This window comes from Pinus tabuliformis, chromosome 9 (assembly GCF_031772625.1).
Source record: "Pinus tabuliformis cultivar Carrire ecotype Pingquan chromosome 9, CPIR1, whole genome shotgun sequence".
In the NCBI taxonomy this organism is placed as follows: domain Eukaryota; kingdom Viridiplantae; phylum Streptophyta; class Pinopsida; order Pinales; family Pinaceae; genus Pinus; species Pinus tabuliformis.
Window position 1 is genome coordinate 581938733 of NC_142307.1, and position 13169 is coordinate 581951901.

At 39.6% G+C, this 13169-nt stretch overlaps 1 protein-coding gene across 3 annotated transcripts in view; it reads right to left on the reverse strand.

Annotated features, from left to right (window-relative positions):
* Positions 1-13169, reverse strand: part of PDE149 (integral membrane TerC family protein) — a 444133-nt gene that overhangs the window by 269488 nt on the left and 161476 nt on the right. For all 3 annotated transcript variants that reach the window (XM_089439373.1, XM_089439371.1, XM_089439372.1), the window contains 3 exons: positions 12525-12612; positions 12232-12312; positions 12037-12093 (listed from right to left, as the gene is read on the reverse strand). In XM_089439373.1, the coding sequence (XP_089295499.1) occupies positions 12037-12093; positions 12232-12312; positions 12525-12612 (226 nt within the window). The remainder of the gene's footprint in view (positions 1-12036; positions 12094-12231; positions 12313-12524; positions 12613-13169) is intronic.

Here is a 13169-nt window from a genome sequence, read left to right on the forward strand (position 1 = left end):
TGATTTCAAGTGAGAGAATGCAATAAAATATAAACTATGAAATGCAACTGACATTAACAAGAGAGAAGCAAAGGAAATCTATTCTTTAAGAGAGAAGCAGATATATTTTTTAATGCACTAAATTCAAATAGATGATGGAAATAAATTTTTATGGTGAGCAATAGCCAAAATCCCTGCAAATTAAATCATTAGATAAGCCATGAAATTTAATCAAATGGGCTCTTGAGTTTGCTTCACTTGAGAGTGGGTTGGTCTAGCCAAAGACTTCCCCTCACGCCCAAGATCTGAATACCTAAAGTCTCTACACACTTCAAACTATTAGACCAATAGAGGCATAGATAACATAATAACCTTCAAAATCTAAAGATACCTACTAGATAGATCAAATTAAAATGTTTCTCTAAAACCCATCAACTAATGCAAGATACTTGTGCAAATAGTTGATCCAACAAATGGCTAAAGAAATAATAATCTATAAAATTCTTTCAGCAGAGTATTAAGCACATGATCCAGAAAACATTACCACAGGAAAATGAAGAGGAACACCATCACAAATAAACCCCAAAGACTTTAGCTTTATATTCCAAAAAACTTAAAAGTATTACAACCAGCAGAGCTTGATTCAGAGCTCGATTACAAATTTTTCCGATGACAAATGACGAGCCAATAGCTTCCTTATGTAGAAAATGGAGAAATCTAGATCCCCCTCCAAGTGGAAAATGGCTAGGCCCAAGAAGTTTCTGGAAAAAGCTCTGATGGATGATCCAAGCTTTCTGTGTCATGCCAAACTTCTTCATTCTGAGTCTGTATTGTCATAGTTTCTAGGAAATTTGTTAACACTGCATTGTTGTCATGCATGAGTGACCCTCCTATAGTTACGTTGTTTGGCTTTCTAGGATATTCAACATGATATCTATTCTCGAGCTCCCTGTAAAGTGTGACCATACCACCATAGCCTGAAGGAATGGTAGCATAAGATAAGTCCAACTTAATACTGCCCCCAAGGTATGCAGCAAATTTTCCAGATAGAAGCATGCCCCATGGATCAGTTACATCAATCACAGCAATATACATAGTAATCATCCTATCAGTGTATGCTGCCAGGAAAACTTGTAAGTCCTTGATTAAGACAATTACTTCAATCTTTTTCAAATCCATGGAACATATCTTGCAATAAGGCCTTGATATCCTTGGGTTTAATTGTTCCCCGACTTTCTTGGTCATAACATTAGCTGAGGCTCCTATATCAAGCATACAATTGTGTAAAAGGCAATCATTAACCAACAAAGAAATAAAGAATGGTTGATGATCTTCATTCGCCATATAACAATTCAGATTTTTTAATATAATTTCTTCATCTTCAGGCTCATCATGATGCATAGCAATAACTTCCCTTTGATTGATTCCAAGGGCATTTAAGAATTTTTCCTTTTGAGATGGGATCTTCAAAAGTTCCAGTACCGGAACAGGAACCTTTGCATTTTTTAACCATCCTTCCCAACCAATATTGAGACCAGAATCATAAGTCTTAGAAGCAGTCTGATCTTCACTCTGTTTATTATCCCTTCGCTGATACATTAATCCTTTATCTTTTGCAATTTCCAAAATACGCTTTAGCGAAGGCTTCTCACCATATAGTTCAATAATCTTATCCTTTCATCACTAAAATATTTACGCTATGAGAAGATTGGAGAGTCTTAACATCATGACTATTCTCCACAACTTCCATCTAATCCTCCATGGATAAGTGGTATTCCTTACCAACTATGTTTATCTGATTACTTGTCCCAGCCTCTTCATTATTCAGGATTCCTCTCGCAACAACACAAGTAGATTCTTCATGAAAACCATCACACGGTCTACAATATGGCATAGATTGTTCAACAATATTTGCAAACTCAAGTGGATTTGGTGGTCTTTGCTCAAGTGGATTACCTTGATTATTATTCCTAGGTTGGAAATTTTGTGCTTGCGATCTTTCCATCTGGACCAACCTAGCCTGTAAGGCATTTATTTCCTTAGCGTGATTTGATATTTACTTTGCTTGATTAAGCTCCATACTTTCTAGTTTCTGCATCAATTTCTGCATAGGACCATTATCAGTTTCTTTAAATTTTTCCTTTAGATTCCTTTGATTTACTTGGACCCCTTTCAAAACCTGGAATTTCAAAGTTACCAACTGCTTTTCTACATTTCTCAGTTTCTTTAGCCAAAGCTTGGGCAATCGCCAAATCATTAGAATTAGAGCGCCACAGCTCAAAAGACGTATCAGCTGGAAATGCATTGATATAATGCAACAATTGAGACTTTGTAGGACGCTTATAATATTGAGACAAATCCTTTGGCATATCATTAAACCTTTTATTAAATTCTTCAACCATCTCATTTTCATTCTTCTTAATGGTAGTAATGGCATAAATCAAATATTTTTCTTCTTTCTTATCGCCATATCTATCTTTAAAAGAGGTGATAATAGATTGCAGAGAATCGAACGTATTAGCAGGAAAATCACGGAAAAATACATAGCCTCTTCTTCCAATGAAAGAACAAAGAGCCTAATTTTAACATCTTCATGATTATGATTAGCAGTAATGCACCAATTTCCAATACATGACTCAAACTTCTTAAGATGATCATTAGCACTAATCGCATTACTGTCTTGGAAAGAAGGGAACTTGTCGATAGCTTTCTCCGGAACATCATGAGGATAGCCTTGAATGTTAGTGAAATTACAAGGGGCAAACAAGTTATTCATGATGACTTGTTCAAGGGGATTAGGGAAAAGCAAATGGAGATCAAGGAGTGCTTCTTGACCAAGATTAGCAAGAAGTCTACAAGAAGCAAACCTTTTGGATCAAACTCTATAAACCTTTTCAGGATCTAGAGTAGGATCAACCAAAAGGCTTGGATGCCTTCTACGAGAGATTCTTGCAGAAAATGAATCGAGTGGAGCTGCTAATTGAACAAGAACCTAACTTGGAAAATCCAATATGCCAAAAACCAAATAGTTAGTCAAGAACCAGGAACAAAAGTACTCTATCCCCGGCAAAGGCGCCAAAAAATGTCGTCGCCTAAAGTGTACACCTAAGGCGCAACGCTCAGAGTAGGGACTATCACTCTAATCCCTGCTCACACTGTTTAGACTCTCCTAGCTAAGTCAAGGGGCGTAGTCCCTAAAGGTGATGACGGTTAATTTTTCTTCAGGCTATATTGTTCTTTGCTTTGATAATTATATAGAAAGAACAACATCATCATCAGTGCAGTAGAACATAAAGGAACAGTAGAAGAAAAGCATTCACACATAGAAACACCAGGATTGGTCGAAGATCAGGGCAAAACCCCACAAGGAGGAAAACCATTTCAAATTCTTCTTCTTATTAGATTGTCATTGAATGTTTCAGTAAAGAGAAAGTACAATAATCCAATTCTTTATCCACAAGACTATTTAGAAAAATCAACCAAACAATATCCAATATATGAGTCCAACAACAGTATTGATCAGAGATAACATTCCAGTCTGTGGTCAACTGCAGTCAACTATAAAAATAAAACTCTAGTTTGCAGCCACACGGAGAGAGTGTATGTGCGTGCAGTTAAAACCCCCCAACCGCATGGATAAGCCTGTGTGCCTGTGGTTGCAACCGAGAATTCCATGTGGCAACCCTATGGCTGCAAATCAAAAACCTTAGATCACATGTGTGAGCTTTGGATCCTGCAATTTCGGACCTGTGCAAACGAACTTTTACGAACCAACTTCAGACCTGTGTGAGCCAAACCAAAGAAGAGAGAAGAAGAGAATACTTGAAGATGATTCCCAAATGAGGGTCACTTGGCATGTATTTATAGGCTTCCAAGGGTGTCTAGATTCTTCTTAGGGCCGACTTGTCCTTTTGTGCACATGTGGGTTTTCGTATTAAAATTATAATTTTCCTTAACCAAATTAAATTCTTCCAAGGGATACGAGGGGCCTTTCTTGATGAGGAAGACTATCCAAAGGAGGGAATTTGTCCTTAAGCTGCCAAATTAACACTCCCTCTCAGCTTGGGAGAAATTATCGACTACAACATGTGACCCATCACAAGTATCTCGATATCAACAAATGTCGTCACTGCTCATCTCTGCTTAACTTTTCTCGTCTTTTCTTATCTCTACTAATCTTTGCTCATCTTTGCTCATCTTTGCTAAACACTCTCAAATCTAAAAGAAGAAGAATTTGACATTGAAGGGGAGCCCAAACTACCACCCTTTATTCATCGAGGAGCTAATGCTACCACCCAAAATCATCTTCCAACGAAGAACCTAATGCTACTACCTGGGAAACATCAGAGAGCTTAACATCATGGTCAGGGAGCCCAGCTCAACCCTCAACAATATCCGAGAGCTTATCTCAATCCGAAACAACATCAGGGAGCCCTGCCCAACCTAGAACCACATCAGGGAACCTATCTCAACCCGAAATCCAAAGACAATGAGGAAGCTCCTATGGGACACTCAGACCTCATGTCTATTACAGTGGGGAAGGTCCTATGGGACACTCTCACCCCAAGTCATCTCATAGGGGAGCATATGTCTTCCATCCTATATCGAGCAATAGGCGAGATACAATATCTCATCCATCCTATTTCCAACTGATCTTCCCAACAATGACCCTTAAGAATCATGTGGTAGAACACTTGCATCTCTAGCTTGAGCAAGATGCTACTTACCATAAGCGGTAAGGATCGCGACTAACTCAAGTAGCCAGCACCCATTAGCTAGATGGGTGGGAAAAACAGATGCCAATTGGGGTATACTCTGCTAGACCAAGATAGGGGAGCAAACATCTTCCACCCAATGGGTGACATAAAGGGGTGATACTCTATTGTCCAGAGATCCCTCAACCCCAAGAGCCCTATGTCTCAATTCCTCACACTAGGAGCTCAGACAGGGAGAAAGAGTTGGCTTAGTGTCCTCGATCAATCCTACTCACTATAAATCATAAACATATCAACGTGCTCATATCTGGTACCAGCTTAAACAACTCATTGAACAGTTCAATCACATTGCCTTACATAGAATTTTTTAGTAGCAGTCTTGTGTTCTCCTATTCATGCAGGACATTACATCAAATATTATGTTAGAATAAATACATGTCACAAAAGGATACCTTATTCATCCTCCCTCTCACGCACGCAGTAACCACAAGACTAAGCTTATCTCATAAAGCAGCATTGTCTCAATATATGAAGACATCTCAGTCCCAATTATATACAGGATTCTTTGCCAATTGGATGTAATGTCCCCAAATTTTGGATTACTAGGCGAGGTGGTTAGGATGGTTTTCCAAAGCTTGTATCAGCCTGGTCATAGGAGCAGGATTACTCCACTGGTGGACCCAAAGGATTTTAGAGGAGTTTTATGGGTCTGACTAGGATCGCTTACCATATTTCATCATCGAGATCAACTCCGCACTGCTGATTACTTGGGGAAACACCTTAGTGTAATAGCTCGTTGGAATTGGGGTGAAAATATCTACAGGGTAGAATGATAAAATGGGGCTTTGGGTCGCCAATGTGACCACAGAGGTGAATTAAGCATTTTCTAGCATTAAAAGTGACTTTAATTAGTTTATAAAAGTCACTTTATTAAATAGAGAAAGGAAAAATGCTTTTAAATATTTAATTGGAAAAGTGTTTTTAAATATTTAATTGGAAAAGTGCTTCTCGTGAAAATTCCACAACCGGAATCCCTACTGCAGCAACTGATGATATTACTCCTATTTGTTAAATTCCTTTAAACAAATTACTTCTTGTTTCCTATGGAAAATATCGTAATATATACACTGCAACCTTCACTTAATTAAATATTATACAGAAACAAGAGACCAAGCAAGAAAGAAAATACAACACAATGGACACTGTTATTTTTGGACAAATGTCCCCGGAAAAACCCAATGCGGGAAAACCGGTGCAACAGATCTGAGGGTTTATTGTTATTAAGCAGTAGAAAATTCTGAATACCTCTCTGGTTATTCAGTTACAAAGAGAAATACTGGCAGAAAGATTCGTGAGATTACCTCGCATAATCACTGAGAAAATCTTGGCTGATCCGGATACTGGATGAAGTGCCTATGGCAGGCCCTACACTGCCTCTGCGCAGTCCCTGCATCAACCTCTCTAGGCAATGCGTCAGCCAGTCTGATGATCGATTTGTTGCCCGGAGTCTCTGCTCTCAGCCTCCCGGTCTCACACCCTGGCTCTCGATTTCTAAAACTGACTCTCCCCAACAAAACCTCGAACTCTCTCTCGCCTTTTGTGCTGCCTCTGCATGGCCCTTCGTGGCCCTACGTCAACCTCTGCGTTTGGGCTACTAGATCACTCTCTGCCTCTCTCTGTTGATGATTCTCCGGCTAAGAAAATCTCTCTCTCTCTGGATGTTATCCTTGCCCCTCAACTACAAGAAATCTCCTCGATCAGAACTTCCTCCTAAGAACTTCTCACTTCAGAAATTCGATCTCTTGATCTCTTGGTGTGTTTTCCAAATGACCCTCAAGCTTCCTTAAATAATCTTCTCGTTGACATTCAACGGCCCAAATTAAAAGCTAATCAATGGCTAAGATCACTTTAGCTTGATCCTCATCTTCTTCTAGAAGTTACACCCACAATTAGATTAATACCCACTAATATTTTTAATTTCCTAAGTTTAAACTTTAGACTTAGGGTCCCATTAAAAAATATTAATTATTTTAATAAAATTGAATTCTGGGTGGAATTTCCCAAAACACTTTCTGGGTTCTTTGGAATACATGTGCCCAAGCTTCCCTGCAAAATTTGAGGCCTAGAGCACATCCGATGCTACCCCAAATCAACACTTCCTACCAATAATCATCATCCCTCACATTCCAAAAAGAAAGAGAGAGCCTCATTTAAAGATCAAAGTATTGGCCAAAGTGCTAAACTTATTTTTCATCACTATAGCCCGCAAAGAAGATGCCCCCGCTCAAGTTAGTGGGCCACAACCTTCTTAAAGGACTCCACCCTCAGAAAGGGCCCTGTTATCCCTGTGTCATATGGGATACATATAGTCTTTTGTGCAACATTCACCACCATTGTAAGCCTTAAGGTCACAAGACAAAAGCCATGTAAAAACCATGAGATACCCTTAATTAGGCATCCCAAACCTATGTCTTGTTAATCTAAGGTTGTCTCCAGTTGTTTGGTCAAACCATGCCTTGTCCCTTCAAAACTTCACCTAAACACTCTTGTCCCTAACCGGATTGGATGGATTTTGGTGGACTCTCTTGAGGACTCATGGTTTTATGGGAGCCTACATTTGTAGGGGTGATCGCCAGTGTATGGGCGAGCCCAACATGCATCAATGTGCACTATGTCATTCAAACATAACTCATGTGACGAAAAGCTCACATCCAGTTGATTTGACCTCCTCCAAAAAAGTTATCTCTAGCTTAACTTTCTAAGGAACTACTAGAACAACTTGCTTCCTACCAATGATCATCATCCCTCACATTCCAAGAAAAAAGAGAGAGCCTCATTTAAAGATCAAAGTATTGGCCAGAGTGCTAAACTTATTTTTCATCACTATAGACCGCAAAGAAGATGCCCCCTCTCAAGTTAGTGGGCCACAGCCTTCTTAAAGGACTTCACCCTCAGAAAGGGGCCCGTTATCCCTATTGTCATAAGGGATATGTTAAAATTGGCAACTAGGGCTAAACTCCATGTGGGTCACCTTATTCATGGCTGATAATATTTTTCCTAGATTCCTCTCGTCGAGAGGTGTAGGGTTGATCTAAAGATCCTCTGATTCCGATAAGTATATATGGAGATATGAATTTATTTTGATTATTGACAAATTATCAAAGTCGGCCAACAACTTATGTAGGCTCATACGCCCAACAGACACATCTATTCACCTTCAACGTTTGGATATAAATACAAGATGACTCCTCCTCATTTGGTCACTCACTTCTCATCATATCTCTTCTCTCTCCTGCGCAGAAAGGCTCTCTCTCACCCGAGCCGAAACAGGTCGTTCGAAGTCTTGGACTGGTGCACGACAAAGTCTTGAACTGATGCGCGGCGAAGTCTTGGACTGGTGCACGGCGAAGTCTTGGACTGATGTGCGGCGAAGTCTTGGACTGGTGCATGGCGAAGTCTTGGACTAGTGCATGGTGAACGACTCACCGGTGGAGACTTGACGAGTTCGATCTAGGGTTTGCTGCCCTAGTTTAGGGCTGATCTAGGGTTTGTTGCTGCTGATATAAATCAGATCTTTGTACTATTTCTCTTTGCTGAATTATTGAAGATAAAAGAAGATTTGATCAAAGGGTTTCCCCATATTGGGGTTTGTCCCTGGCTAGCCGCCACATCTTGTGTCTCTTGTCTTGGCTTGTTTTCTGTTGATCGTTTAAATGTTCTATCTGCACTTTACTTAATGTACATGTGATTGTTAATCTGTGGATAATAAAAAGAAAGATAAGTAAACTGCTCTAAGCATAGAACATACCATAACTTAACATGGTATTAGAGGTAAGGTGAAGACAAAGCCCAAGCAAGAGCAAGAGCAATCACCGAAGAGAAGGTTGGCAAGGCTATCTGAAAAAAATCATGGGGTCCTCAACACACTTCCCTACTGAAGACAAACTCCATGAGAAGTCTGACTATCACGGATGGAAGATGTCTCTCAATCTAACATTAGAAGAACAGGAAGTGTTGGACCAAGTGAGAGCCGGAATTGTTGAGCCTCCATCAAATGCATCCATCGCTGCTAGGAACAAATGGACCAAGGGAGAAGTCAAAGCAAAGAAGATCATTCGGGACTATCGACAAACGCTTGGTGGCCTATGTTTCTGAGCTGAACACCTCCAAGGAAATCTACGATAGACTGGTGAGTTTATTTAAAGTTAATGATGCAAATCAAGTCTTGTTTCTTAGAAATAAGCTTTAGGAAATTAAGAAGGGCAAAGATGAGAGTATGCAAGCATACTTCTTAAGAATCACCGAGATCAAGAACGATCTCCTATCTATTGGGGAAGTAATTCCTGACAGGGAAATGACACTCACCACTCTTGGAGGACTACTCTAGTATGAGAAGAAATAAGGATGGAAGAGCAAGAAATACCCATACTTAAAGGTCATCCCTCTGCCTTTTCTTCTCATACTAAAAGAAGAAATAATTCTGGGGCTAAATTCAAAGGAAAGGTTGGACCAAAGGGTGGAAGAAAAGGACGATGTTACAATTGCAATAATACGGGTCAGTATGCAAGGGAGTATCCCTGATAAAAGGGACTCACACCGGGACGATGATCAAAATCCCTCTCAAAGCAATCAAAGGAATGGCAAGTCAAATGGCAGAGGTAAAAGAAGTGTCGGAAATCAAGGAAGAGGACAACCATTCAAGAAGGCAAGAAATTCCAGGTATGAATCTAACACTGTTGACAATAAGCAAGATGAATATTATCTACCAGTTGCTCTATCTACTACTGCTCCCCCAGACTCGCTGGGAAATTGGCTTATTGATAGTGGTGCCTCAAGGCACTTCACTGGTTACAAAGAAGCTCTCTATAATCTAGTAGAGAAAGAAACCAACCTGGAAATTGTTCTTGGAGACAATTCAAAATATCCCGTGAAAGGTGTAGGAAATGTCACTCTTCAACTAAATTAGGGTAATACCATCCACTTACAAGATGTATTATATGTACCTGATCTCAAAAAGAACCTGGTGTCCATTTCGGCAATGGAAGACAAAGGCTACAAGGTGGCTTTCAGCGATGGCAAGGTACATGTATGGAAAAAGAACTTTAAAGATGCTTTTACTCTTGGGTTTCGAGTTGATTCATTATATCAGGTCAGAGGAAGTCCGTTGGGTGTCATGACTTGTGACACATCTCTTCAGTCCGAATTATGGCATCGGAGGTTTGCTCACCTTCATTATAAAGCTCTACCTGATGTAAGAAAAATGGTAACTGGGATGCCCGAGTTCAGATTAGAGCAAGAAGGTGTATGTCCAGGATGTGCCGAAGGGAAGCTCAAAAGGGGACCATTCCCCTCAAGCCAAAGCAAGACCTCCAATATATTGCAGTTGGTTCACTCAGACATATCCGGTATGATGCCTATGAACTCTTTGGGAGGATATTTATATTACCTCACTTTTACAGATGATTATTCTCGCAAGACTTGGATATATTTCTTGAAAAAGAAGGATGAAGTGTTCTCCTGGTTTCGACACTTCAAAGCCTTGATCGAGAATCAAACCGAAAAGAAGATCAAGATCCTAAGGACTGATAATGGGACTGAATATGAATCCAATGAGTTTCATGACTTTTGCAAAGAGGCTGGCATTAAGAGGGAGACCACTACACCCTATACTCCTGAGCAGAATGGTGTGGCGGAAAGGAAGAACCATACGATTATGGAAGTTGTCCGTGCTATGCTCCATGATCAAAGACTTCCGAAGTTTCTATGGGCCGAAGCTGCAAACACCGTTGTATATGTACAAAACTGATGCCCTCATCAAGCATTGGGTTCCAAAACTCCTGAAGAAATGTTCACCGGTAAGAAACCTGACGTATCTCATTTTAGAATTTTTGGAAGCTTGGTATATTTTCATGTGTCGAAAGAGAAAAGGAATAAATTGGGTGCATCTGGAAAGAAAGGAATCTTTGTGGGTTATAGTGAAAATACTAAGGGCTATAGAATCTATGTAGCTGATCAAAGGGAAGCCGAGATTAGTCATGATGTCAACTTTGACGAAGATATGGCCCTTAGCAAGGTGGACAATCTTCCTACTTTGAGGAACACTCAAGAAGTTGACACCAGGGAACCAAACGAAAAAGAAGAGGAGACAATGCCCGATGTGGAAGAACCCCTGGATCCTATTGATCCTCCTCCGCCTGAGCCCTCCTCTTCAAGGAAGAGGCCTTCATGGCTTAGGGGGACACTTTACTTAATCTATAGATAATAAAAAGAAAGATAAGTAAACTGCTCTAAGCATAGAACATACCATAACTTAACAGGATACATATACTCTTTTGTGCAACATTCACCACCATTGTAAGCCTTAAGGTCACAAGTCAAAAGCCATGTAAAAACCATGAGATACCCTTAATTATGCATCCCAAACCCTTGTCAATCTAAGGTTGTATCCAGTTGTTTGGTCAGACCATGCCTTGTCCCTTCAAAACTTCACCTAAACACTCTCGTCCCTAACCAGATTGGATGGATTTTGGTGGACTCTCTTGAGGACTCATGGTTTTATGGGAGCCTACATTTGTAGGGGTGATCACCAGTGTATGGGCCAGCCCAACATGCATCAATGTGCACTATGTCATTCCACATGGTTAGTCTTATCGAATTTGTGGGTCAACTTGGCCTTGGTGCAGTATTCCTCAAGACAACTCCCATGGCATAGCAATCTCATATGACAACTTTCACAGTTCCCAAGTTCATGGTTCCCAATGCAAAAAAGGTGCAAGTGGTCGAAAAGTTATCCCAATCTCATATTGTAGAGCATGATGAGAAGATTACATGCCACATCGAATTTTCCCGATTTGAACATTTGATGGGTAGTTATAGCCTGGTCAAACTTAGTCAACAGTATAGGAAATGTTTCCACAGGGTAAAACAGGGGCAGCATTAGGTTGTTTGTGACATGCATGACATCAAAATTTATAGGCTACTTTTCTGTTCATGGTAGTTGAATTCATAGTGTTTCATTTCCTTACTGTGCAAAATGATCCTCACTAAATAATTAAACCAAGCTGTAGGCCTTGGAGGGGCTTTGCACTCAGTAGAACAGCCACTGGCCAGTGTTTTTACAGTCCACATAAAATTTTACAAGTCGTCTATCCAAGGTGTTACATCAATTAGCTAAAGTATGTATTCTCTACACAAATGCGATGTAAAAATCTTGTCAATTTTAGGTCATCCTGCAATCCTGGTAAATAAACCCTATAATGTGACATATTTTGAAGGTTAAAAACTGATGCAAAAATAAAACAGAAGAATTTTCTTCACAAATGTCAAGGGGTTAAAATGGCACCTTAAACGCTGAATAGAGAAGAATTCCCGCCAAAAATAAATTCACAATCTCAAATCTCTACAGCCAACCAATGAAAATGAGATGTGACATGTCACATAACAGTAGATTCAATAAACTGAAAGCAAAACCAGAAGTAAAATGCCTTTCAGCCGTGCAACAAGGTGTAAACCAACTTGTGTTAAGTATAGAAAGTACCTCCAAAGTAGCAGCTCCAAGCAAAATCATTGATGCACGAAATATTATTGCACCAGCAATGCCATAGGAAAGAACCCGACCCTGTGCAACACGTTATGTCATTATCAATCTTAAACTTAACGGGAATGTAGAATAGAAGAGAATATTGTTCCTCCATCTAAGCATCAAACATGATGCTCTAATTTTACACAACAGGGCCTAAAAATGCAAGGAACATTGGCTCTGTCACATGCTGTAAGAATTGATAGAATAAAAGCACATAAAAAGGATAGCATCAAGGTAATTAAACAGACCTGATACATTAGAGGCACCTGAAAATACTTGAAAATTAAAATGAACACAAAAAGATTGTCAACCGACAAGCTTTGCTCCAGCAGATATCTGAAACAAGAAAAATGAATGCAGAAGATCACTATTTTCTCACATAATCTCATTGCTAGCTTGTTACTAAAACTCCTAAAACATATTTTCATAGCTTACCCTAAAGAACCAAATTGCACCTTTAGCCCTCAACCATGGGCCCAAAAGAAGATTAAAGGATGATACAATCTAAATGTTTTGTCCCCATAGAGAAGACACCAGTAATCCTAACTCAAAGAGAAGATAAGACACTAGCATAGGTTCTAATTTTGGTCTCAAGAAACAATTTAATGAATACCATGATACCTAGACCTTTCAATTTTACCTTTCTAAGCAAAATCAACATTTATATTGAAATTTGAATTCTAAAGTTCGTTCCAAACCATCCACAATGTTTTAAGTTTAGAAAGATAGGTTTTCCCACAACAGTCGCATTGTCCTATAAAGTGCTTCCTCTTACTAAAAGCTCCATGGGAACTGATCTCAAATTTTCTTGGATCACAGTAACTCACATGAGGCTCTAAATTTGCTTCAATAACTAACATTGATCTCTTCCATATAAAATGTATAGTTACACC